The 27,546-nt window shown below is 32.2% G+C and overlaps 3 protein-coding genes, 1 long non-coding RNA gene and 1 pseudogene across 7 annotated transcripts; 2 read left to right on the forward strand and 3 right to left on the reverse strand.

Annotated features, from left to right (window-relative positions):
- Positions 1–578: 578 nt before the first annotated feature.
- LOC103870028 lies at positions 579–2,938 on the reverse strand (annotated as a pseudogene).
- Positions 2,939–3,109: 171 nt separating this feature from the next.
- LOC103870037 (outer envelope pore protein 16-2, chloroplastic) lies at positions 3,110–4,703 on the reverse strand. The gene is made up of 7 exons (XM_009148135.3): positions 4,447–4,703; positions 4,293–4,344; positions 4,117–4,197; positions 3,938–3,969; positions 3,672–3,705; positions 3,503–3,573; positions 3,110–3,427 (listed from the first exon to the last, which is right to left on the reverse strand). The coding sequence occupies exons 1-7, from the start codon at positions 4,567–4,569 to the stop codon at positions 3,281–3,283; spliced, it is 540 nt and encodes a 179-aa protein (XP_009146383.1). The 5' UTR covers positions 4,570–4,703; the 3' UTR covers positions 3,110–3,280.
- A 193-nt stretch (positions 4,704–4,896) lies between these two features.
- LOC103870046 (dihydrolipoyl dehydrogenase 2, chloroplastic) lies at positions 4,897–8,280 on the forward strand. Its single transcript, XM_009148146.3, has 15 exons — positions 4,897–5,274; positions 5,449–5,595; positions 5,707–5,841; positions 5,932–6,037; positions 6,132–6,256; positions 6,352–6,477; positions 6,561–6,641; positions 6,806–6,868; positions 6,986–7,060; positions 7,135–7,213; positions 7,308–7,408; positions 7,485–7,598; positions 7,693–7,806; positions 7,897–7,968; positions 8,065–8,280. Exons 1-15 carry the CDS (start codon positions 4,972–4,974, stop codon positions 8,113–8,115), a joined length of 1,692 nt encoding a protein of 563 aa, XP_009146394.1. The 5' UTR covers positions 4,897–4,971; the 3' UTR covers positions 8,116–8,280.
- Positions 8,120–9,677, reverse strand: LOC117127959. The gene is made up of 2 exons (XR_004451002.1): positions 9,451–9,677; positions 8,120–9,411 (listed from the first exon to the last, which is right to left on the reverse strand). It is a non-coding gene; the product is annotated as an uncharacterized LOC117127959 (long non-coding RNA).
- Positions 8,549–27,451, forward strand: LOC103870057 (vesicle-fusing ATPase). 4 transcript variants are annotated; one of them, XM_033279034.1, is made up of 23 exons: positions 9,509–9,736; positions 9,839–9,906; positions 10,025–21,315; positions 21,548–21,643; positions 21,717–21,798; positions 21,869–21,919; positions 22,082–22,255; positions 22,348–22,505; positions 22,594–22,702; positions 22,813–22,912; positions 23,007–23,062; positions 23,213–23,278; positions 23,360–23,442; positions 23,608–23,741; positions 23,860–24,070; positions 24,152–24,280; positions 24,355–24,415; positions 24,486–24,545; positions 24,621–24,679; positions 24,770–24,857; positions 24,943–25,065; positions 25,196–25,261; positions 25,352–27,451. In XM_033279034.1, the coding sequence occupies exons 3-23, from the start codon at positions 21,131–21,133 to the stop codon at positions 25,490–25,492; spliced, it is 2,232 nt and encodes a 743-aa protein (XP_033134925.1). In that variant the 5' UTR covers positions 9,509–9,736; positions 9,839–9,906; positions 10,025–21,130; the 3' UTR covers positions 25,493–27,451. The 4 variants fall into 4 exon arrangements, with proteins under 4 accessions (XP_033134921.1, XP_033134925.1, XP_033134923.1 ...); XM_033279030.1 differs by adding an exon at positions 8,549–9,391 and having other exon boundaries at positions 9,485–21,315; XM_033279032.1 differs by having other exon boundaries at positions 9,839–21,315.
- The last annotated feature ends 95 nt before the right edge of the window (positions 27,452–27,546 follow it).

Raw genomic sequence — 27,546 nt, forward strand, 5'->3', positions numbered from 1 at the left:
ATTACCTAATATGATTAACGTATATATGAAAATTAATTATTATGAATAATAAATATTTGATAACAATTTTGGTATCTTAGTTCTTTTTTTTTTAATTTTATATTATTGAAAGATATTAAAAAATCACATTAAATATATAATTAAAACATTTATATTTTTTCTTATATGTTATATTTGAATTTTTCAAAACGTCTATATATTATTAAAAATTTGAATATTCCCACTCTGAAAATTTTGTGATCAATAGATTATTTTTTTTGTTATAATAAGTTACAAATGATCATAAAATATAACGCATATGAATTTTTATTTAATGAATATTCAAACTAAATAATATATATATATATAAATACTAATGATTTAAAGCAACAAGATTGGCTGATCAATTTAGTCGTCCAGTTGAAATCTTTCAAAAGTATGTGAAAAACTAAAGTCAAAGTAAATATGGATTTAGAATAGTAGTTATATTTTACTAACCAAATACCGAAAAAAACCGAACCGAACCGAAACCAATCCGATATCCGGATTAATCCAAATGAAGCCAAACTATTGTTTCATTTTCCAAAATATAATAAAAATAATAACTTAATCCCGCGCAAGGCGCGGATCTTATCCTAGTTCATAATATTAAAATAGGCAATTTTGTCACACAAACATAGTTTTCAGAAAGAAAAAAAATATCAGAGAGAAATATCAAATAAACAAATATTTTTTTTAATACAGAAAAAATACAAAAAGACAGCTGGGCAAGCTAATCGAGCATGTGTGTCTCTTCCCCATGATTACCTGTCTCCGGCACAGCCGAGCTGGAGCCAACGGCGGAGATAATGGCATTCAAAGCACGAATCTGCATCTCCATCGCAACAATGTAATCAGTAGTTTCTTCTAAAACCACCGGTAACGGTTGTTTTCGGCAACCGGGGATTAACCGGCTCAGCAATTTCACTTTCCTCTGTACAGCTGCAAACCCCTTCCCCTTCAACCTCAAAACCGTTGCTCTCTTTTTCCTTAACCGGCTATTCCCGGTTATCGAAACCACCGATGTTCTTAACCGGTTCTGTTTCCTAAACTTGAGCTTCACTTTAACGGCTTTAGATAGTATAGCTCGGCTCCACAGTGTTCTGCCTCTCGCCGTAACCGCCAGAGACCTGTAAGCGGCGTCGCGTACGGCTATACCTCCGCCGCGAGGAGAGAGCTTACCAGATGCATCGGTGGCGGCGCTAATACGTAGTTCCCTCAGAGATCGAATGATGTTGGTCGAGTAGATTTGCTGCTGCTTCTCGGATCTCCATTTCTGCACCGATGATTGAGACGAAGAATGCGACGGTGATGGTGACGTTGGTTTCATTTCTTACGCTTACGCCGCGACTGATCATAACTGGAGCTAGCCGTTGGATGATTTGTCAGTGGAGAAATAGACTCCATGTCAGTTCCTCTGCTTCTCCGGTGACAGTGTCTGAAGACAGAAATAGAGAAAAGAGATTAGCGATTAGAGAGTAGAAGATGAGAGAATGTTTTCTGAGGAAGGAAAGGTAATGAGGAATCGTTTTGTTATTATCTTCCTCCTCCATGTGATCTCCACTCAACATTATTTCTTTTAAAATAATATTATCACCATTAATTTATGTTGATTAAACCTAATCACAAGTGCTAACATTTTAAATTCTACTTGTTGTTATGCGTTGTTTGACATATTGATTGTCATATAGATTGATTGAATACAGTGATGTCGTCAATGTGTAACGCCGGATGTAAAAAAACGTCAATTTGTAACGCCGTACATAATTATTTCCAAAAGGATATATGAAATGAATCCATGATTTTCTCAATGCCGAACGTAAACTTATTTTCACGTTAGGCTCTTTTATTATTATCTAAAAATAGATATGTTTATACTTTGGTTTCTGTCTGAAAGTAAAATCGTTACGCAAAAAAAAAGTCGTTAGACATATGGGTGGGCAAAAAAAAAACAAAACGAACCGGATCAAACCTACCAATCAAACCGAAACCGATTCAAACCGAACTAAAGTCTATTTCAAACCATTCGGTTGAATATTTTCCAATCCGAATGGAACCGAAAAACCAATGTATTTTTGTAATTATTTAAATTAAAAATATTAGTGATACCAATATACTAAAATTCTAATACTATACCATATATTTTTCATTTTTCATTTATTAACATACATTCTTTTAACCGAATATGTAATCATTAAAATATTTGATTTAAAAAATAAAAAAATCTGTATTTTTATATATGTAAACACGAATGTGAAATCTAAACCTAAAAGCTAAAGCAAAATTTATTACAAAATTTTTTTTTCACAACGTCATATAAAAGATGATTCATTGCAAGCTTTTTAATAGTGATATAAGAAAATGTTAGTCTTTTTTTAGTTAACTTTCATTTATTTTAATTTTTATATATGTTTTATGATTTTTTAAAGGTTTTTGTTTGAATTTTATATTAAATTTAATTCACATAGTTTATATTTACATAATTTATGCTTTAAAAAATAATTTCTCTTGTGTCACAACAAAAAACATAATTTCTCTTAAAAAAATTAAACTAAAAAAAATCTAAATAAATTAATCCAAAAAATAAATAAATAACCGAATCGAACACAAACCAAACCAAACTAACTATGTTTTTTTTTTCTAACATCATAAATGCATATTTTGGCTCTGCCTTTCTTTTCTGAAAAGGCCATAAGGGTTAACTAAAATTGGATACTGAAATTGAAGAAATGTCTCATAATATGTACACACTACACTCGCAGCCTCGTTGTCCTACAAAAAGTTTCACACACTACATATATATGCCATCACATTTGCTTAAACATAAGCATGAGAAATGAATTATCGCTTTCTAACCGTTATTTTGTTAATTCAATATTGTAATAAACGACTATAAAAAAAAGTAGATAAACGAGTATACTTCCAATTCCAAACAAACGTCTGACATACTGACACAACCTCACGGGTCTCAACTCGTATGACATTTTTTTCTTGTTTGCGTCCACATGATCCGCACTTTTATCCAAATAGGATAAGGTTTATTTTCTTCTAAACTTAAAGATGTGAACTAATTTTCCTGAAGCAGTTTAAGCAAAAGAAAACAGAACAATTCAAACGGAGGAAAATGTGATATGTGATGTGTGGCTTCAAGAGTTTCAGACAAAGCCTAGTCTTCACAGGCACGTAGAGAACTTTGAAAGGAGACGAGAGACATATTTATGTTAAAACTAACACAAATAACAACCTTATAATGAAAAATTATCTAGAAAACGCTGGAAAGGAGATTAGCAGCAGTGGAAATGGCTGCTCCGGTAAGAGCAGACTGAACCACTTGCTCATGACTTGTCCTCTCCGAGGTTGTCATAGCCATTGCCGCTCCTGTCAATGCTCCAGCAACTGCACTGTTTCTCTGCGATATACGTATGGTTACAAGTTAAGTAAAGATCATCGCATTAACAAAATGACAAATGTTGATTAGACTCACCCAATCATGAGCTCCTCCACGAGCCTCCTTCATACCATAAGTTATACCGGAATATAGTCCAGCTGCTAGCCCTACCATACCATATCACATCAATCAACATCACAACCTTAGCTAATCAAATCTCTATTTGATTTTAAACTACAACAGTTAGTTAAAGATATAAACTCACCCCACTGGAGAGATTCTTTTCCTGTATTCTTCACCTAAGTACCAGCCAATATAAATGGTAATTACTTATTAGAAACTTAATTATAGTGTAATTCACAAGCCTATGACCAGACTTATTTTCTTCTTACCAAAATTTCTATTACATATCACACAAAACACATATGGCACATGCACATCATACACGTACATAATATGTATATACATGCGGACGAATTTTAGATATACATTTAAAAAGAAAAGAAAATTGGACGTTCAGTGAAAACTCACCAGTGCCTCCAGAGATTTGCTGCTGTTTTCCCCTGAAAATGCAACAACAAATACTATTAACAACACAATACAAATTATAACTAACAAACACTATATAAAAGACACAACGCAAATAATATATGCCATTAACCAAATACGGTACATATAGTAATTGGGAGTGCATGAGATAGTTAACGGACCTCTGAGATTAGGGAACCTATGTTTCTTGCTGCCGGTGTCCTCAGACGGTGGACCCATGCTGCTCGAGTCAAAACCTGTCCCTGAGTTATCATTAATCAAATCAAAGTTTTATTTTTACTTCTGTTAATTTTCCTGGCAAGTTTTACACTGAATAAGAAAGTGGCAGGAGATTTACCATCAACCACTGTAAAGTAAGCTTCCCTCGACACAGCTTGCAAAGCTCCGACCTTAATATTTTATCCCATTTAAACATATATTAATTACTAATACAAATATATCATCTTTAACATGTATATATTTTCACGTATATCTGAAAACTTAGGACTTACACCGGCGGCTTTGACGAAGGAGTCGGCGACGCGGTTGAGAAGAGGATGGCCAAGATCGAATAAACTTGCCTTCTCAAAGCTTCTTATCTCATCCATTACTTTTCTTCCTCCACTCTTCTCCATTTTCTTCTTTTTTGTCGTTTCTGTCTTTCTTTCTGTGTTAAAAACTGCTCTCTTCACAACAACGTAGAGAGAAGAATGTGGAACCGAACAGAATGAGCTTTCCTACTCTCTCGACACGTGCTCTTCTTTCCCACACGTGTCGGAGTCTGACCTTTGAACTCTTCACCCTTCTCATTCGTAACGTGTCGCTTCATTACTAACTTCAAACGATTAAATAAAAGCCCAATGGGCCTAGAATCTAAACCGGGTTTTTAAAAATCTCCGGTCTAAAGACGACAAAGTGCCACGTGTCCCATCTTTGATATCTCCGCCTCCGCTCGTCTCTGTCGTGAGCTATACTTGTCATCTCCCTCACTCCCATTTTTCAGATCTCTCTCTCTCTCTCTCTCTCTCTCTCTAAAAATGCAATCAGCTTTCTCTCTCTCCTTCTCACAGTCCTCTCTTACTCTACCCAATCGTCCGCTCTGTTCACCGAATGCCGCACCGAGGAATCTCCGGTTCTGCGGTCTCCGGCGGGAGGCGTTTGGTTTCTCTCCGCCGAAGCAGTTAAACTCTTGCCGTTTCCAAGTCAAAAATAGAAGGATCGAAGTCTCCGCCGCTGCTGGTGGCAATGGAGCTCCTTCGAATAAGTCCTTCGATTATGATTTGGTCATAATCGGAGCTGGAGTTGGTGGCCACGGAGCTGCATTGCACGCCGTTGAGAAGGTTTAACCTTTATTTCTTACCATAGATCCTTCTTACTCTATGCTAAATGTGAAGCTCTCACTTGGTTGGTAGTAGTTCTGTAATAGATAACTTAGTGCTGTAATAGAATAACTTAGTTCTGTAATAGAATAAAGTAGTTCTGTAATAGATAAGGTGTGTTTTTTTTTCCTATAGGGACTCAAAACTGCCATCATTGAGGGAGATGTTGTTGGAGGGACTTGTGTTAACAGAGGATGTGTGCCTTCGAAAGCTCTTCTTGCTGTTAGTGGTCGGATGAGGGAACTTCAGAACGAACATCACATGAAGTCCTTTGGTCTGCAGGTAAATAATACCACCAACTGATGTTGCCTATGATCCTTTCTCTCGTTATAGTTCATGAAATGATTGTAGATGCTCAAAAGTTCTGATTCTGTCTTCTCCCCTGGATAACAGGTTTCAGCTGCGGGTTATGACCGTCAGGGTGTGGCTGACCATGCCAGTAACCTGGCTACCAAAATTAGGAATAATCTCACCAATTCTATGAAGGCGCTTGGTGTTGACATATTGACAGGGTTTGGCTCTGTTCTGGTTAGTTTGTTATTGTCCTTTTGGTATGATAACTCAGACATGATTACTTAATTGGCGATCCTAATTGTACTCTTTATTCTACTTGTTCAGGGGCCACAAAAGGTTAAATATGGAAAGGACAATGTTATTACCGCCAAAGATATAATCATTGCTACCGGATCTGTACCTTTTGTCCCCAAAGGAATAGAAGTTGATGGTATGTGAGGGGAGGAGTCTCAAAACTAAAAACATCTCGTCTCTGTTAGTATAGCAAGCAGCTTAAAGTTGCCTTATGTTTTTTTGTTCTGTAGGAAAGACTGTTATCACAAGTGACCATGCATTGAAGTTGGAGTCTGTTCCTGACTGGATTGCGATAGTAGGAAGTGGTTATATCGGTCTTGAGTTCAGTGATGTTTACACCGCCCTTGGCAGTGAGGTAGTAGCATGTTGATTTTATGGGCAAGTAGTGTTCGTTTGTTTATTGCTTTCAAGTAAGTTTTTTTTTCTAAATAGTAAGAAAATTTTATGCAGGTAACATTTATTGAGGCGCTGGATCAGCTGATGCCTGGATTTGATCCTGAGATCAGTAAGCTGGCTCAAAGGGTTCTGATAAATCCAAGAAAGATTGACTATCATACTGGAGTGTTTGCAAGCAAAGTAAGCTTGCTTATCTCACGCATTTTATATATAATTTCTTCCATATACAGTCTGTTTGCGGATCTTTCATTTTTTTTTCACAGATCACTCCAGCAAAAGATGGAAGACCAGTGATGATTGAGCTGATTGATGCTAAAACCAAGGAACACAAGGATACTTTGGAGGTAAGGACGATTAATGATGGTGCACTAGAGAATGATTTTACTGCTGCGTAGTACTCATATCCCAAATAAATGTCTTTGGATTCTATCACAACGGACTCTTTTATGGGTTATTTATTTTCTTCTCTTGCACTGAAAGTGTGACCTTATGTTCCCTTTTTTTCAAGGTGGACGCTGCTCTTATTGCTACAGGAAGAGCTCCATTCACCAATGGTCTTGGCCTTGAAAACGTAAGAGATAATAATAATAAACCGCATCCTCTAATGAATATATGTTTTCACACTTTTGGTTCTCTGAGTTTATTTGGTTGTGAAAGAAATAACCTTCACGCTCTCTTTTCCACACAGATCAATGTAGCGACACAGAGAGGTTTCATACCAGTTGATGAGCGAATGCGTGTTATCGACGGAAACGGAAAGCTGGTTAGTGTTCTTTTCATACGCACATCTTAGTATGTCTTACAATCAGTTCTTACCGAGACATTCTTGGTTGATAGGTTCCAAACCTGTACTGCATCGGTGATGCCAATGGGAAACTGATGCTCGCTCATGCAGCCAGTGCCCAAGGAATTTCAGGTAAATTGATTATTAATACTCCATTATATATATGCATAAGCCTTTTTCCCCTTTTAAATGTAAACTCTGTGTGCCTCTACTTGGTGTTGGCTAGTGGTGGAGCAAGTCACAGGTAGAGATCATGTGCTGAATCATCTTAGCATCCCAGCTGCTTGTTTCACTCATCCTGAAATCAGCATGGTGGGATTAACAGAGGTAACTCTCGACACCCTTAGTGGATTTGTAAAAACTTGACCTTTTGTGTGTGGGTAACCATTTCTGCAATTCACAGCCTCAAGCGAGAGAGAAAGCTGAGAAAGAAGGATTTAAAGTAAGTATTGCCAAGACAAGTTTCAAGGCAAACACAAAGGCTCTAGCCGAAAATGAAGGAGAAGGACTCGCTAAGGTAAAGAGAAGAACTAAATTGAACTTTATTGTTTCAAGAAAGTTGTTTTGTAGTCATGGAGTGACCGAGAAGACGCTCTCTTTATGTGCAACAGATGATATACAGACCTGACAATGGTGAAATCCTAGGAGTTCATATCTTCGGGTTGCACGCAGCTGATCTTATCCATGAAGCATCCAACGCTATCGCATTAGGAACACGCATTCAGGTTAGGGGGCAATCTTCTTGCTTGCAAACTAACCTGTTTCATTAAGCTTTAGATTGTGAGATTATTGTGGTTTTTGTGATGTGCTTGCAGGACATAAAACTTGCGGTTCATGCACATCCAACTCTGTCTGAGGTTGTAGACGAACTGTTTAAAGCAGCTAAGGTAAAAAAAAATACAAGGATTTAGATTTGCAGTTCCCTGATCCATAGAAATCAAAACTTTAAGTAACCAAACTTTTGTTACCTCTCTCACTTTCAGGTCGAAAGTCCAGCTTCAACAACGCCACAAAGTGTAAAAGCTGCTGTATAAACAGAATCTTGAGATCAGCCTGTAACAAAAGTTTTGTGTTCCAAGACATTTGTGTTTTAGCGACATTCGCTATGTATCCACTTATGCTTGTTCTAATGTTTTTCCTTCTTTTTCTTATTATATCTTCGATCATTATTATAACAGAATAAAAAAGCAGATTGTGACGGAGACACATGATTAAAATAAAATTACCATAGATCAGATTTTTAAAATAGAAAATAGTTATCAAAATAAAACCACCACAATCCTCCAGAAAAAGACCAACTACAAGACGCTCTATGGAAATCTTACGCCTCCAAATCAGATAACAAGATTCTAGTCAAAGTCATCAACAGACCCGAAGCTTTGTCTTCTTTCTGCTATTTGAAAGAATCCCTTTCTCCAATTCTACTTTTGATCCCCTATTGGATGGTACATTTAGAATCTGCTTCATAAAACATATAAGCTCCTTTCTTATTGCAAAAAATAACCGAAAAACATAAGTTTTTATGTTGTTGCTTGGCCTCAATGGTTATCATTTCTATTTGTTCATGAGAAATCGTATGCCTTTTTTGGGATGATTTATTAACCTTCAATTGGATATTACCTCTCTTGGAGAGGGTGAGAGGCACATCAGGTCAAAAACTTTTACAATACTATGCGAAATATGTAAAACATGTCTTTACAAACATTTTATCTAATATTGCTGATAATTGAAGTATAAAAACATATCACATTGAAATTTATTTCATAAATCTAACTTCATAAACTATTTGTAAAGATAGTTTGACCAAATTGGCTCTATAAAAAATACTAATCAGTTTAATCATCAACAACTAATCATCGCGGATTTTAGATTTATTTTATATTTATAATTTCTACATAAATATTTTAAATATTAATTCACATATATCTATATTAATAAAGTTGACTAGAAAGTCTCTACAATGTGCCACGTCAGCGAAGCCTATTCCTTTTTCTGACACGTGTCCTTATCCATCTTCTTCCTACGCTATTGTTTGGTGGTGTTCACATATTAGATGGGCCTCTCAATTGATTGAGCTTATAGTTCTTCATGTATTTGCACATTTGACCCATAAGGACATAGGGTTCCTTCCCCTCTTCTTAGGACTTACAGAGCAACGCTGCCTTGAGTTTCCGATCAGATTACATTGCCGCCTATCAACAGTCCTGTAACGGCTGCAGTTATCATTCACTCACCATTTTAAAGCAAGCATTTACGTGTTTTAGAGCACTCCGCCCATTCTCTCGCATTCAATCTTCACCCTCCTTCAAGGTAACGGCTTAAAGCTCAATCTATAAATAAGATTGTCGTATGCGATGATCAGTATCAACTTAAACAAATCAAATTGTTAATTCTCTCAAACAGGCAATGATAGGTTCCGTCAATGCCATCCGCTTCGGCACTTATGTGAACTCGATTAGTGGTATGGACGTTACATGGGACAACATCAACTTCAGACTGTCTTACTCCCCTCTCTCCAGACGCTTCAATGATAGCACGGCGTTCACAGAATTGACGGAAACGGTTAATCCGATGGTACCTGAGCAGCTGAGCTGTTCCGGTTTCTCAACAACGACCAGCTACTAGCACTAGCAAACACTAACACACACCTAGCTGGTATGCTTCTAAACTTAAAAATCAAAACTATCGCTTTAGCACATCTCCACTCTTTTTACCGTGATCAATTTTCAATTTGTCAAAACATTATTGGTGAGCTAGCGCAATCTGGAGCACGTTCGTCGATGACACATGCGGCGCACAATGTATAATGACGACACTACGTATAGGTACGTTTACACAGTTGACTAAACAGAGGTATCATTTTCTGCTACATTTTATCTCATTGTGACCATCATGACACCCAATATCGTTGCATCTTTACATGGATGTTTCTGTTTGCCTAAGTTTGTTCGATGGACTAGCTCGCGCATTTCATTGAAAATTGGAGAGTTACGGTTCTGAGCCCAAAATGGTTGTAGCAACCAGCATTAACCCCACCCGCAATAGTTGGAGGTTACTAACAAACACATTCTCAACGCCATATCTCAAACCATAGCATGATCATAAAATTACGTTCGCTCCATATGCAGGCCGGCTATTTCTCAACGCCATATCTGGAACTCATATCTACTTTGGCTAAAGCGACAGTTGCAGGGAAGTTGTACTATGAAAAGTAAGCCAGTATAATCCTTATATATACAGACCACCTTGTGGAACTTATATGTTATCTAATCTGTTTCTGAGCTCAACGAATATGTTATCACATCCCAACCTCAGGTCACACTTTTATCCGCCAAAATTCTTAACACTTATAGTTGACTCTACTAATTGTCATTGTTCTCTTATGCATTACAGAGCATTGAGTTTTTCTGTACAGCAAGGTGACAAGAATTCAAACAGATAACGGCTTTTGTTATACTTCCTGCTCAAAATGTTCAAAAAAAGCTCCAGCCAGAGGTGTCTTCCTTCTCATGCATCGCATGTGATGATTCCAACGCTGTGGATGTTGTCAGGTTACATTCATATAACTTATCTTCTTTTTATATATCTTTGTTATGAATATTAAATTAACTAACACTAATATTCGTTTCTGCATCCCTTCACTGTATACAGGTATCGTCTCGAACTATCCGTCTCAGACCAAACAGACGAAGCTGTCTCACACCAAACAGACGAAGCTGTGTTTGTCACTTTTGATACGGAGATACTAAATCGACAAACTTTCGAGCTGCTGAAGCTGCACATCTTATGGTCTGCCCACTGAAGCTGTGTTCAGTTTCTAGAAAATCTGTTTCCGGTTTGCAGTGTGCAGATTACCAACCTCTTCCACCAAAATATAGGCGTCCAAAGTAGGTGAGATTTTACGTCAGCTCTCACAATCAAACATCTACACCCATAAATTGTTGGCGTTAAAGAGTTACTTTCTACTACATTGCAACAACCGTTTTCTAAAGACAATTTAAAGTCAGAGATCATAAACATACATTATTCATAATTTCAAAAACATACATTATTCTTGGCGTGACCTGCACGGGCGAAATCATAAACATACATTATTCATAATTTCATATGTAGACTAGCGAGATCATGTTTACTCTCTTCTAAGACAGGCCTAAACCCCAAAATAATTATAAACACCTTAACAAATTTAATAAACAGCCCATCTTGCTAATCTTGTGCTCAATGGAAATTCGATGTTCACCATATGCGGAAAAAATTGTCCCACCGTTATTAATAGGGAAAATTCATAAGAAAATCCTAATTAAATTTCATTAAACCTTTTAATACTGAAATCTTTTTGGTATACAATTTAATCCAAACTAATTATTGCTCTTTTTTATTTACTTTAAAATTCATTTTAATACACAAACTTTTTTATTTTAATCAAAAATATTGATAAATTTCAAGAAAAAATGTAAAAAATATCTAAAATTCAAAATTAAATCTAAATCTAAATTTTTTCAAATTTATGTTGAATTTTGAAGATAAAAATAACTAAACTTTAGATAAAATTTAGAAAATTTTAACTCTGAATAATTTTAATAATTTCATTTTAAACTTCAGAAAACAAACTAAAATTGAAATTAAAAATGATATTATAATGTTCTAAGATTATATACATTTAGTTACTTTTACTCTTAATACTTAAAAAAAAATCATGAAATTTTAAAATTGTTTTGAATTTTAGATATTTTTAGAATTGTTTTTAAAAATTTATTGATATTTTTGATTAAAAACATAGTTTGAATATTAAAATGAACATGGTTTTAAAAGTAATTGTATCAAAATGAGCATAATAATAAGTTTGAGTATTAAACCAATAGCAAAAAAGTGTGGGTATTAAAAACTTCACGAAATTTAGTTGAGATATTTTTATAAAAATATTTCTTATACAGTAGAAACTCTATAAATTAATATTTTATAAATTAATAAATACGATAAATTAATAAATTTCTTTGGTCCCGAACTGAGTCAGTTCAAAATATGACACGAATCAATAAGATAATAAGATAATAGTTTTTTAGAAAATCCTATGTAAATATATAGTTCCACTAAAAGCATAACTTAACTATTTATATACGTACAAACAAAAAATTGTACCATTTATTTTATATTAACAATAGAATTTATCTATATTTTTTAATATTTCAATATATTTTGATAACATTTAGTAAATTTATAGCCAAAAGAACACTTAAATTCTATGAAACATATTTTATACACACCAAATAATATAATATAATTATAACAATTAGTTTTAAAAAAAATTTAATTAATGTATAAATTGTAAAATCTAAAAAAGAAAGTTTTGTAAATCAATAATTTTATAAATAATAAAATATAATAGTCTCAACATTATTAATCTATAGAGTTGTTACTGTAAATGCAAGTAATAACTTGCCCAAAAAAGGTTTAAAAACTTAAAACACATAAAGTTATGGCAGGCCGATCTTACAAAATCAACCACTAAATTAGCATAGTCAAATTATCCTTCTAATAACACCATCACTGCACAAAGGTTACGTTACTTTACATTAAATTTTTACGGATATAAAAACCCAAGCATTCCACTCCACACTACATCTCTTCCACCAAAAACTTAAAACAAAAAATTCATATCAGCAACTATCAAATATAAAAGAACTCCCTCAAAATATCTAAAGGGGATATTATCATCTCCCGATTGCACAACTAAAGCACAATGAGAAACTAGATTTATTTTCTCGTTGTTTACGATTTTATTTTTTGTTAATAAAAATAATATTTACTTGATAATACACCTAATCAATATCTTTATTAACAAAAACTCATAAATAATGCTAAAATACCCTATAAATTAGTATTATTAAGAAAAACCTACAAATTTTATGTACAAACAAATATTAATAACAACATTATATAAACATTAACTTAAATGTCATATTACATTGACTCTTTTAATAGATTATGATTACGTTGAGATGAGAGGCTACACATTTTTCATGGAGGTACATAGAAGATGAATAATGGTCAGCAAATGTTTTTAACTTGGACTTAGATATGATTGTTATGGTTTTTAATAGTTTAAGAAACAATTCATTTTGTCATGGCCACACATGCATCTATCTTATGTTTTGTTATGACACATTATTCTTATTATTTACTTTTCTCTACACAGTTACTCTGACAAGGAACTACGATCTTCATTGTTTGTAATTCTCTGTTAACATTCTTTTTTTTTGAACAACCTCTGTTAACATTCACTCTCTAGCATTGGTGGCTTAAATGCAGAGTTCGTTGACGTGTTCCGAAGAGCATTTGCTTATCGTATATTTCATTCTATTGTGGTTCTCTCTTCGAGCACTTTTGACAATTATTGCTATGTGTTTTGTGTCCCTTTGAAGTTTATCTTATGATCTTGCAAATTTGGAGAAAAGCAAGATAAAAGATGCTTCTTTTTGGACCTTGATGGCTCGCCAAATTGGAAAAATATTTATTGAAAAGGAGCCAAAGGTATATTTCTCATTTTCTGACTTTCACAAGATAATGATTTATCCGCATATCTGCTAAAAGTGAGGTTGTTCCGACAACAGAGGGCTTGAAGCTCAATATGAGAGATTTTACCCCTACAATGAGTGACATGAAGCTTCAGTTAACTATTGTTTTGCTTTACTGAGGTTTTGATTCAATTTAAGCTTCTAGGTAATGCTCATATATTTTTCATGATGCTGCTTCAATAATTTTTGTAAGTCATTTTGTTTTAGATTTTAGATTTTATTTCATCACTACAAAATATATATTAGGCAGAACCGGTTCTGGATAAAAGAAGGTGAAGCATATGCTTTTGGGCCGATTAGATTAAATATTATATTGGGGCCAATTTGCTTAATATTGTCATTGGTTCAGTGGCTGAGCATGCTGCTCTAGTGGATCCTGTAAGAATCTAAGATAGATGGTAGTATTTGGCAACTTGATGAAGACAAGTAGATAGTCTCTTTAGATTTGCCAGAACCGGTTTTGATGGTGGCCTAGACGTGCTTTATCTGGTCCGTTTGAACAAGTGTAACGAGCCAGCTTATACCAGCCTTATTCTTTTTTGGATGCAAACCAACTTTCCGTAGCATACCAGCCCACATACTTGCAACTGCCGCAGCAATTCTCATAGAAATCTGTTATGGTCGTTTTAACAAAACAGAGAAAAAAATTGTTTCCTTTTACTAAACCGAAAAAGATTTTGTAGAGAACTTTAAAAAAATGACAAAAACAAACCTCCCGAAGAGGCTGGGTTGATTGAGAAAAATGAACGACATTTTGTAGAGAACTGCTAGTGGTACTCTTACTTTTACTGTTTAATACACTTGTTTTATTAACTTTTGTATGAATGGCAAATTTAAGTGGATGAAACACTTCGGTGGGCGATCTGCTTTTTTATACGCTTCACATTCAGACACTATGATGTCACTAAGATTATGTACATTGTTTAGTTTTTTCAACGCCTAAATTACACTTCCACCTTTACACATCATATTATCTTTCTTCTACGTATACATCAAATATTTATATTTCATTATAACTTTAAATAAAAAATCAACACTTTATCTATTTATTTTTGTTTAATGTTTCATATCTTGATTTTGTAACTAAATAATAACAGTTAAGACATAAAAAAAATTCTTTTCAAAAATTAATTATTATAAAATTAAATTAAATAAATTACAACTGAAATTTTATGAAATATTTAACAAAAGTATAATGATTGAAAATGTTTACAACTTACAATAAAAGATTTTTTGTATATGTCCAAATCATATGAACCTAGTCTCTATTAATAGATCATCAAAAGTTATAAATTTTGATATAGTGTATTAAAATAAATAAATTAATTTGCTGTGAAATAAATGACTTATAATAGGAAAGGTGAATATAAAAACTATAACTAATATCAACAACCAATAAGAAAGCAGTAGAGATTATTGTGGACCTTATTTTCTTGGCTTTCAACATGTTGAATAAATTCAACAGCAAACAATCCATGTCATGTTTTATTTTTTTTCAACAGGTCCTCTATAAGCATTCAACAGTTTAAAGAAAGATTCAACAGGTCCATTGTAAGTAGTCTAAAATGAAATGTGGTGTTACTATTCTTTTTTGGATGCAAACCAACTTTCCGGAGCATACCAGCCCACATACTTGTAACTGCCGCAGCAATTCTCATAGAAATCTGTTATGGTTGTTTTAACAAAACAGAGAAAAAATTTGTTTCCTTTTACTAAACCGAAAAAGATTTTGTAGAGAACTTTAAAAAATGACAAAAACAAACCTCCCGAAGAGGCTGAGTTGATTGAGAAAAATGAACGACGTTTAAAAATGGTAGACTAATTTCTGAGTAATCGAGCAAAACGTAGTTATATGACAAAGCACAATTCACATTTAGAATTACAGGTAACATGTGCCCATATAACACTATAATTATTAAGGAATTTTTTTTTGGAGCAATTACTAAGAAATTTAGTATAAGTACTGGGAGCTATAATGTATGGTCTGTAACACACCTTTTTTTCCACGAATAGTAACACCACATTTCATTTTAGACTACTTACAATGGACCTGTTGAATCTTTCTTTAAACTGTTGAAAGCTTATAGAGGACCTGTTGAAAAAAATAAAACATGACATGGATTGTTTGTTGTTGAATTTATTCAACATGTTGAAAGCCAAGAAAATAAGGTCCACAATAATCTCTACTGCTTTCTTATTGGTTGTTGATATTAGTTATAGTTTTTATATTCACCTTTCTTATTATAAGTCATTTATTTCACAGCAAATTAATTTATTTATTTTAATACACTATATCAAAATTTATAACTTTTGATGATCTATTAATAGAGACTAGGTTCATATGATTTGGACATATACAAAAAATCTTTTATTGTAAGTTGTAAACATTTTCAATCATTATACTTTTGTTAAATATTTCATAAAATTTCAGTTGTAATTTATTAAATTTAATTTTATAATAATTAATTTTTGAAAAGAATTTTTTTTATGTCTGTTATTATTTAGTTACAAAATCAAGATATGAAACATTAAACAAAAATAAATAGATAAAGTGTTGATTTTTTATTTAAAGTTATAGTGAAATATAAATATTTGATGTATACGTGGAAGAAAGATAATATGATGTGTTAAGGTGGAAGTGTAATTTAGGCGTTGAGAAAACTAAACAATGTACATAATCTTAGTGACATCATAGTGTCTGAATGGAAAGCGTATAAAAAAGCAGATCGCCCACCGAAGTGTTTCATCCACTTAAATTTGTCATTCATACAAAAGTTAATAAAACAAGTGTACTAAACAGTAAAAGTAAGAGCATCACTAGCAGTTAAAAATAACAAAGGATTTATGGTACACAAGCGGTATAACTCTTCTACCACAAATATGAAGTGGACCAAGTGGATAAAAGACAGACCAGACCACTTATTTCTTTTGTTAATTTTGAAATATTTTGTATCAATATCATAGCATTATGAATTTAATTCAATTTGGTGGATTAAAAAACAGTTTTTGATTCGATTCACCAGACCATTTGTTTTTAAGATTTTAAGATATGTTTGGATTTTAAATTTTTACAAGATATATATTTTATACTTTATTTTTTAAATGAGTTATTCTCTTTCAAATTTTATTTAAAACATTCTAAAATTTTATTTAATATTACCGTTAATTATTATATTATTTTACCTAAAATTATAATTATTTATAAGTCATCCAATTATATATTTTAATTTTGAAGCTCAAAATAATTACACTGTAATTTCTTAACAATGTGTTACTTTCAGATTTTTTTAATATTTTAAATTTATTAAGTTAGTTATATTAAATCTTAAACTGTTATATTGTTTTATCAAAACATAATTATTTTTAAATCATACAAAGTTAAATATATATATATATATATATATATATATTTCATTTTAAATCTCTGTATATGTATATTGAAAAAAACTTCTATTCTATTTTAAATGTAAAATATATAACTTAATTCTAAAAATTAATATTCAGAATTATAAAATTAAATAGTAATATGATTTATTTTTAATTTGTACAGTATTTTGGACCACTTTTTATTCACTTTTACCATTCAAACATATATTTTGGACCGCTAGATCCGTTTGATCCACACTTGTACCGCTAGATCCGCTTGATCCACTCTTGTTCTGCTAGATTTATTTGATCCGCTAGATCCGTGACGCTTGATCCGTTGTTTCTATTCGGAGCCATAATATTTGTTCTATATGAGCTAAAGTACAACCATCAACGAGGATTCTGTGGGCCATACTCTCCAGTCTTTGATGTTTTGTTCCTTCAGAAAACGCTACACTTTATTCGAGATTCAGGTGAAATAAAAAAATAAATTTACAGTTCTCTTTTTTTCTTTTGAAACACGAATTTATAGTTCTCTTTGTTGATGAGAATCGTTTTATCAGAGTTTGTTGCGGGTCCATTTATACTTTACAAAATCTCTATAATTTAAGATCTAATAAATATATAAATAAATACTTTAAAACTATATTTAAAAAAATAGTTTCAAAAATAATTTTCAATTTTTAAAAAGAAATTTCGAAAAAAAAATTTATAAAAAATTTCAAATTTGAAAAAGTATAATTCGAAAACAGAATTTTTTTATTTAAATAATTATTTACTATACATATATATAGAACAAGGTTATAAGAGTCTTTTGCCATTTAATGAAGAAGATATTTATGAAAATGTTTCTTTAGTGGTGGTAAACATAAATTATGGTACCAAGAAAGTAGTAAACATGAAAATTTCCCATTTTTATATAATTTGTTATTCATTTTGATTTAATCTAAAATTTATGTTTCTGTAATTTTACAATGTAAAATGAATATCAATATGCAATATATGTAAAATAAATCAAATTACAAATACTTAAATTAAAAATGGATATATAATCTTATCTATGTATATATGCATATATAAAGAGTTATATTGAACAAATCTCATATGTGCTATTTTTTTTGTTTTATGTGCTATTTTGAATAAAAAGTTGATTTAAAAGTACTTTATCAATTGTATATATATTGTTAGAGTAAAATATTGCATGTTTTCTTAATATTATTAATTAAAATTCTTTTACATATACAAATTAATGTTGTATTATTAACTGTTCTTAACAAGTTTTATAACTATTCTTTAACTATACAAGATTTTAAACATTGTATAGTTATTGTTTATATATACAAATTACAATATTTTTCATAATTTTAGTTATTACAGTTTTAAAATGATAATTTTTATTTTTATAATGAAATTGTTATTCAAAAAATTAGATTTTTTTTTAAAAAAATAAAATTTTATTAATTTTATGCATCAAACCATATTTCTGGTTAAAATATATATTTTACCAAATATCCAGACACCGAATATCCAAACATTGAACATCAAGACGGTGTCTAAATAAACTGAATGATAAAATTACTAACCAAGACAAAAAAAAAATCGCATCACAATTATCTTCCAAATTTCAAAGATCAAATTCCTACCCCGTCCTAACTACAACATGTCTTCGAAAGAAAATGAAATATTTTTATGTTATTTAGTTATGTAACAAAGTTTCAATATCTAAATATAAATTTTATCATTTAAATCAATGACATTTTTAAAAGTATTTTATCAAATTTTCATAATTCTCATCTGATTTTTCATATATTTTCCTATTTTTAGCATTTAAAATTTTATGGTAAGATATCTTTTGGAAACTTTTAACTGACTTTAAGATTTTACCAATGCTTACCAGCTACAGCTCTTACACAGACACTCTCAACCCATTTAGTCTTAGACAATGTATAATAGTTATAATTATTCGACACTAGGTGTTTTGTCGGTAGATACTGATATTATTTTTTATGAATATTTATTAGTTAATGCCTTATTAATTCAAAAATCAGAATAATTAATTATTATTTATGTTTTTAAAATTTTAAATTAAACATTAAATTATTTTTATATAAATTTTTTAATCAAAGTATATAAGTTTATTATTCTTTCAACAATCTAATTTATATTTTTAACATTACATTGTACATCATATTCTCTTTTATTCCACCTATTCATTCAACTTTTGATCTTACATTGGTCACTTTAATTATTATTTTCTTTTTGGTAAAATAAAATCTTAGTTATTTGAGACTTGTTGAAGAGAAAACAAAATTTTGGTGGATAAAAAATTAAATATTCGATCTTAATTTGTTGACACTGATAATTCCCATTTTCTTATGTGTGTAGTGGATCCATTTTTCGTCCAGATTTTAGTGAATGTTTTTCTGTCAATTTATTTTTGTCAAAGACTAGATTTTGTGAATTATATAAGTAAACCCCCAGGCTCTTTTTTCAGAAATAATTTACACTCTTAAAATACAAATTATATTTTAATATTATTTACTCACAACCAAAAATACTTTTCCTAATTTAGTGAATATCGCCAAAATATGAGTTTTTTCTACGTCAAATTAAAATGTTAATTAGCACAAAAATGCTTTATTCAAAAATGATAAATCTTTTTCTTCCTTTTTGTTGTTGTTAAATTTTACAGTTTGAAGCTTGTAAAAAACAATCGAAGTTTAAGAATATTTTTTTTTCCTTAAGTCAATATTATATATAACTCTGAAAATATAAAAAATCTGTAAACTCATGTGAAATTTTAACATATTAAACTCTTAAAAAAATTATTATCTTTTTTAAAAAAGTTGTATTTGCTAATCTATGTTTTTTAGATTACATATTATAACCATTTTTACGAAGATATAATGTATATTATAACTTTATTCTATGTTTTAGGCAGGTTATTATACATATTATAAGCTTTCTCTGTAATCTATCTAAATATAAAATATGCTATCTTATATTTTAACCGTCTTTCTTTGTTATTCATAGCATATAATTCATATTGTAAGCAATGCACTGAGTGTTACAAAAAAAAAAGCAGTGCACTGTATTTTAGATAAATATTGAAATGGTTAATTTATATTCTATTTTTCACTCTACCATCTATTTTCGATAAAACAATTAGTTCTTACGTGTATGCTATGTTTTAACGGGTTATAATTTATATTATACATGTATGTTACAGTTTTATCTTGTTTAGAACATGTATTTTATATATTTGGTTTTAATATATAACTATTATAAAATACATAGTTGTTATTTACGGTTAAAGCATTTTGTTATGCTTTTTATTTATATGTATTGAAATTTTTTGAAGTTATATACAATATTAATAATTTTTTATAGTTTTTGTTTTTATTTTTATTTTATTAATTTCATCAGTTTTATTGTACTTTTATATGTTTTACCTGTATAATAATTTGTTTATATATAATTAAAATAAGAAATTAAATAATATTTGATGAAATATCTTTTTTATCTTTTTACTATTTTAATAGAGACAGAATTGATTATATATTATAAATACATTTAAAATATTGTATAAATTACATAAATACAAATACGAAACTAACTTATATTTGGATGAATATATTTTTACTTCTTAATTTTATTAAATATAAAATTGATTATGTATTGTAAATATATTTAAAATATTGTAAATTACATAAATTATTAGTTTTAAAAATAAATAAAGTATAAATTACATAAATGTATAATTATTAAACATAAAATGTAATTTATAAATTAAATTAGAGGATTATAAAGTTAATTTTGTATTAGAATAATGAAATGTATAGTGAGACAAAAGTATAAAGTCCTTTTTCAAGACAACAAAAGTGTAAAGTCAAAGGTATAAAAGGACAAATATTTTCTGAATATGGCATTATTAGCCAATTTCTCCATTAAATATTATGTTACCTATTTTTATTTTATTTTATTGTGCTTCTTAACTCTTAAGAAATTATTTGGGATTATAAAAAAAAAAGACACAAGTATCCCGTTGTCTGAAGGGAAAATATTTTGACTCTTCGTTACTAGCTGTTTATTCTTGTTCAAGTTTTCCATGGCAGATCGCTCCGGATCACAATCTTCTGTCGTCATAACCATGAAGGTGGCCACCACGCCGGAGGCACATTTAGCTTTCACCAACTTGGCTTATTGCTCACCCTCTGATCTCTCTCAGTTCGCCATTCTCGGCACCAATTTCTTCCTCGCCAACGTCGCTGACGTCTTCACTCTTTCTCTGTCATATCCTTTTTTTTCATTACAAACCTCTGTTTTATTTTTTGACAAGTAACATTATTTACTCACTTGTTCCTCCCGGAACCGGTTGGTGAAATCAAAACCAAGCTTTTGTTTCTGTCAGATCACTTCTCTCTTTTCTCCTCTGTCACATATTAGAACCAAGTTTTACTTTTTGAATTGTTTGTGTTGTCGGATCACTTTGTTTGTTTAGAGTTTTAACTTAACTGTTGAATACTGGACATGAGAGCATCCAAGATGGAACCATTGCTCTTAATGCTGTTCAACGCAGACAAGCTAGAGTTTCTGCTGATGACATGGTAACCATCACCAGGTAAGTCTCTCCCACAGTTTTTTGTTTGTTTATATGTTGGTCTATAGACCCCTAATAAACCCTGTTCTTGCAGATTCGTTCCTCCTGAAAAATTTGACCTGATTTTGCTGGCACTTGAGTTAGAATTTGTGAAGAAGGGTACTAAAAACGAACAGGTAACTCATTATTTGTGACAGCTCTCGTAATCTGTGAACATCTCTATGTATGATGGATATTACTTTTCAGGTTGATGCTGTGGTTCTTTCAACCCAACTCAAGAAGAAATTCATGTATCAGGTAAAAACGCTTTGGGTTCTTGCTCTCTATGTCTTTATGTGTCCTGTCTCCTAATGTATGATTTGTATACTCTGAGGTCATGCTATGTCACTAAAAGCATGAAACAGAGACGCATATGAAATAAATCAAGATTTATTTAAACTATGCATGCTTTATATGCAGGTTTTCACAGTAGGGCAGAGAGTTACATTTGAGTTTCATGGAACTAATTACATTCTTACTGTCAACCGAGCGGTTATAGAGGCTGATGGGAGCCAAACAAATGGTATCGAAAGAGGGATGATCTTTAACGATACATATTTTGTGTTTGAAGCATCAAATGCAAGTGGTATAAAGGTCTGTTTTCTTATCAACTCTTTTGGTTGTCTCATCACTTGATTGTGGCAATGCCATCAATTTAAACCTGATTTGTGTAACTTGGTATACAGATTATGAACCAACGAGAGGCTGCTACTCGAAAAATATTTAAAGAAAAGGAGTTTTTCAACAATTTGTCTCTCGAGATTGGTGGCTTAAATGCAGTTTTTGTTGATTTATTCCGAAGAGCATTTTCTTATCGGATATTGCCTCCTTATCTCAGGGACAGGTCTTCTTCTGATTTTTTCTTCAATCAGTTTTTGACAGTTATTATTGCTATGTGTGTCCCTTTGAAGTTTATTCTTTTGATCTTACAGACTTGGAAGAAAGCAGGTGAAAGGGGTGCTTCTTTATGGACCTCCCGGTACTGGCAAGACCTTGATGGCCCGCCAAATTGGAAAAATGCTAAATGGAAAGGAGCCGAAGGTATAGTTCTGATCTACTTTTACACTTACCTCATGGAGCTGTTTTGTTGGATTTCTTCAAGAAGTATACATGTGTTAAAAGCCTTCGTTTATCTTTTCTTGACATGATAGATTGTGAATGGTCCTGAGGTGCTAAACAAGTTTGTGGGTGAGACAGAAAAGAATATCAGAGACCTGTTTGCTGATGCTGAGAATGACCAGAGAACCCATGGTGCGGAAGAATTGTTTACCCTGCTTTGTTGCTTTTATGTTTTCCTTTTCTTACCATCAGTGTGATAATTTGGCGCTCTTATTAAACTTTTCAGGTGATGATAGTGAGCTCCATGTCATTATTTTCGATGAAATCGATGCTATTTGTAAGGTAATCTGCTTTATTCAAGCTGTTGTCAATTTTGATAATTACAATTTAAGACAGTCATGTTTTGTAGAATGTAATATCAATCGTAGCATATGATGATGTTGTGAACAATGTTCGTTTATTGAGTTAAAACTAAGTTGTACAAATTTTCAGTCAAGAGGATCAAGCAGCGATGGTACAGGTGTCCATGACAGTATTGTAAACCAGCTCCTGACAAAGGTTAGCCAACAACGATGAAGCTATTGGTACTTGTTTCTTGTTTACTCTTTTAAGATAAGGCTAACACTTGTTAATTTCCAGATAGATGGTGTGGAGGCCTTGAACAATGTCTTACTTATTGGAATGACAAACCGGAAGGATATGCTTGATGAAGCTCTTCTAAGGTCTATGCATCCTTTTGCTAATTAGTAGTGTCCTCATTTCATTTATATAATCCAATTATTATAGTCTAAAGTAGTTTATATTCTGACTTCTTATATATTTTTGCATGTATATTAGCTTTAGGTTTGAGCTAGTGGACTAATGTTTTGAGGTTTGCATGCTTACAGGTCTGGAAGGTTAGAAGTTCATATTGAGATTGGCCTCCCTGATGAAGCTGGACGTGTACAAATTCTTCATATTCATACCAAAATGCTGAAGGAAAATTCTTTCCTTGCTCCTGATGTTAATCTCCAAGAGCTTGGTATGATCTCTGCGTGTTTTAACAAAACAAAGCATTACGTGTTGGGACATAGGAATATTATTACTTAAGTATAAATTCTGAGTCTTGACATGATCTGTCCTATTTTGTAATTGGAAAGCTGCTCAGACAAAGAACTATAGTGGTGCTGAGCTTGAAGGTGTTGTGAAAAGTGCAACATCATATGCTTTGTTCAGACATTTGAACATGGAAGATCTTTCCAACCCAGTGGATGAAGAGAATATTAAAATTACTATGGAGGATTTTCGTCAAGGATTACGTGAAGTTATGCCTGCATTTGGAGCCTCTCCTAAGGCCCTTCAAAACTGCAGGTAAAATATCTTGTGTTGTTCAGACAATCTCCCTTCATGTATATTGTATACTAATAGGCTAATGCTGGACATGTATTATAGACCCAAGGGATTTGTGGACTGTGGTGATCGGCAAAATCTCATCTACAAAAGAATCATGTTTCTTGTTGAGCAAGTTTCCAACGAAACAAGTCCTCCAGTCACTTGCCTTCTTAAGGGACCTAGTGGAAGGTACCTTCCATACTTCATCTTAAAAGTAGATTATCCAAACTATGCGTTTCCTAATGTGTAAGCTTCTTGGCCAGTGGGAAAACTGCTTTAGCTGCGACCATTGGCATAGACAGTAACTTCCCATATGTTAAAATAGTAAGTAAAGCTCGTCTTTAATTCGTTTTTTTTTACCTTTATAAAAATGTTGCCTCTTTTGTTTGTTCAGGTCTCAGCAGAGACCATGGCTGGTCTTCAGGAAAGCACAAAAGCTGCGCGCATTGCTAAGGTACTAGCTTGACACTCGTATATTTTTGTTCTCTATTGTTGTCTAGTGACACTTGTGTTTGGTGTGAATGAACAGGTCTTTGAGGATGCATACAAATCACCATTGAGTATTGTTATCCTTGACAATATTGAAAGGTCGGTGGTGCATATATTTTCTATTATTTTCTTTGTATCTTACACTTGATTGGTTTCTTAACTCAAGTTGAATATTTATAACATTTGTAGGCTGTTGGAATATTCAGAAATTGGACCACGATTTTCAAACATGATCCTTCAAACATTATTGATATATCTCAACCAGCTTCCCAAAGAGGTTTGTTTCCTAATTACACAAGAAAAAGTTTAAATCTTTTAAGTTACAAAGAAACATGTCACTAACATGGTAGATTTGTCTACAGGGGAGCAAACTTCTTGTACTTGGTACAACAAGTGAATTAACTTTCTTGAAAGCTGTTGGTTTGCGCAAAGCTTTTTCTGTCACATATGATGTTCCTTTACTTAGGACAGAGGATGCCAAGAAGGTATTTTTAAACAAGTTTATTCATATTCAACTTAAAAGGCGAGGCTATATTTTATTTTTATTTTACGCCAAAGTATAATAATGTGTAAATGGTGCATGAAAACAACCCAACGTGTTCTTGCATGCTTCAGGTGCTAAAGCAACTAAACGTGTTCTCAGATGATGATATGGAAGAAGCTTCCAAAGCCCTCAATGATGTATGTGGCTCAATCTCATTTTATATTTGATTAGTAAAACTCATAAGTATGATCTATCACTAATATTTGTGAATTTGTTTTCTCACATAGATTCCAATCAAGAAGCTGTACTTTCTTATCGAGATGGCAGCACAAAGAGATGGCAGGTCTAAAGAGACAATCTACACCAGAAAGGAGAAACTGGACCTCGCCCATTTCTTTGATTGCCTTGAGGAAGTTACAGAAAATTAGGATTCAGTACTTAAGTTAAGATATTCATATTGATGTTGTGTAATAAAATCGTACTAATCAGGACAGTGAGGAGTGACTCTCATGTTGCGAGATTTGGTTCAGTTTCGTATTTGAATATTAAACTCTATTTACTAATAATTCTATTGTGATATTGGATCTGTTCAAAATAGTTTCTTGTAATATTATGATGTATTTTAAAGAGATTCCTCAAACCCTGGTTATATTTACAAGGATCCAACCATATCTATGGTCAATAGCCCAGGCTAAGCCATTTTATACGCACAAATGCAGCTGTCAAACCAAATCCAAAATTTTAAAACGTATTAGAACATTAGAATAACTATATCCCCTATATCTAATTGAATTTTTGTTTTTATTAACCTATGAATGTTAATATATTTATATTATTTTAAAATTTTAAATCTTTACTATATAAAAAAGCTATTTTTGGAGCTTCTAAAGGATGCCACGTCGGCTCAAATATTTCCGAACAATCAAGTTTACATGTCAGTCTCTTCCCAGACTTCTTTTCAGCTATACCCATTATACATATACGACGGCCCATAATATATTTCATATTTTGTTAGAGCCCAATTAACAATACTTCTTCAAAGCTCCTTAATTAATCATCCAAACAAAACTTGGAGCACCTCTCCGCATCCTCTCTCTCTCAATCGATAATAGCTATGTCTCTTCAAATTACCTTCATTACTCACACATCCCCCTCTTCAAAAAAAATATCTCCATAAAAATAAAAATCCAAACAGAATAGAAACAACCTCACGAATAAGCTTCATGTAACAAGAACACACAAAAAAAAAAGGGCTGAATCAAGAGCTTTCATCATGGCCTAAAGAGAAAGACATTGAAAGACATAGAGGGGGTTGAATCCAGAGAGGTTGAATCGTAACAGAGGTTGATTTGAGTCAAGCTCTGTATGTAGATCTTATGAATTATCACTACTGAAGGGTTGAATCGAAGAAAGAGATGATTGTTGCGAGCGTGACGGTGGTGGTCACGACTCCGGTGAAGACTGAGACAAGCCAAGACGGATCTGAGAAGCGATGGTGGTGGAGGTGGTGACAAGCTATGGCGGATGGGAGAGATGGCGATCATGGTGGTGGTGACGAGCGACGATGTTACCGTCACTGCAACTCCGACAGAAGCTCCTTCGTGGCTTCGTCTTCTCCTCCACTAATACTCTTCAATCTCAATTTGAGAACCCAAATCACGTTAGCAACGCCAACACATACGTGAACAAAAAAAAAAACCAAATATTTTGGTGCCAAATGTGTTTTTTTCACCAAGTATTTGGCGCTCATAAGTGTTACAGAGATAAAAATTAGATTTTTGACTGCTCGCTTCATAAAAATCCTACAAAATACTGTATAGCATTGATTTAGCGCTACAATAGAATGAGACATCCCAGCTAGCCACTTTTAGTAGCAGTTTGTGAATTCATGCTACCGTGATATGCTATCAATACCTACATTTCTTGCAGTGTACATAATGAATTATCTTATTATCGTTAGATTTTGTTTACATCAAAAAATGTAAATGGTTTGTTTACTTTACACTTGGTGTTCTGCATAAATATAAATTAGCACCTTATGACAGTCATTGTACAACAGTGATTATATATTTTCCAGTCTCCAGTCTTAATTGCTGTGATTCAAATCCGACTTTGGTCTGGTTTGTCATTTAGTTGACCTATGTTGTGGGAGCCTATTTTTTTTTTTTATGTATTGTAGGTACCAAACACAAGGGACATATTTAAGCTCACAAGCGGGTAATCGACCTCTTCAGCTCTTTGGAAGTAATGAAGCAGATCACTTCATCACTCTTGAGCCTGGTATTGCCAAAAATGTTTCTTAGTGCATGTGGTTTAGTTTACAAATTGTCTTTGAATTTCTACGACTTTGTCTTCACTTCCCAAATCAATAAATGCGTCTTCACTTCCTAGATGATTGACCAAATAAAATAAAACTATAAGAACCCAAAGATTAACATTAAAAACAGGTTTGCGTTGAACTTATTTATTGTAATATTAAAAG

This window comes from Brassica rapa, chromosome A01 (genome assembly GCF_000309985.2).
Source record: "Brassica rapa cultivar Chiifu-401-42 chromosome A01, CAAS_Brap_v3.01, whole genome shotgun sequence".
NCBI classification, from domain to species: Eukaryota; Viridiplantae; Streptophyta; class Magnoliopsida; order Brassicales; family Brassicaceae; genus Brassica; species Brassica rapa.

Coding starts and splice junctions, on each gene's coding strand:
- LOC103870046 (XM_009148146.3), top strand. CDS start 4,972: ATGCAATCAGCTTTCTCTCTCTCCTTCTCACAGTCCTCTCTTACTCTA. Junction 6,038..6,131: donor CAAAGGAATAGAAGTTGATG/GTATGTGAGGGG, acceptor TTTGTTCTGTAG/GAAAGACTGTTATCACAAGT. Junction 7,969..8,064: donor AACTGTTTAAAGCAGCTAAG/GTAAAAAAAAAT, acceptor TCTCACTTTCAG/GTCGAAAGTCCAGCTTCAAC.
- LOC103870057 (XM_033279030.1), top strand. CDS start 21,131: ATGGCAGATCGCTCCGGATCACAATCTTCTGTCGTCATAACCATGAAG. Junction 24,546..24,620: donor AAGCTGCGCGCATTGCTAAG/GTACTAGCTTGA, acceptor GTGAATGAACAG/GTCTTTGAGGATGCATACAA. Junction 24,858..24,942: donor TCAACCAGCTTCCCAAAGAG/GTTTGTTTCCTA, acceptor ATTTGTCTACAG/GGGAGCAAACTTCTTGTACT.
- LOC103870037 (XM_009148135.3), bottom strand. CDS start 4,569: ATGGAGAAGAGTGGAGGAAGAAAAGTAATGGATGAGATAAGAAGCTTT. Junction 3,706..3,937: donor GCAAATCTCTGGAGGCACTG/GTGAGTTTTCAC, acceptor GCTGGTACTTAG/GTGAAGAATACAGGAAAAGA. Junction 3,428..3,502: donor GTGGAGGAGCTCATGATTGG/GTGAGTCTAATC, acceptor CGTATATCGCAG/AGAAACAGTGCAGTTGCTGG.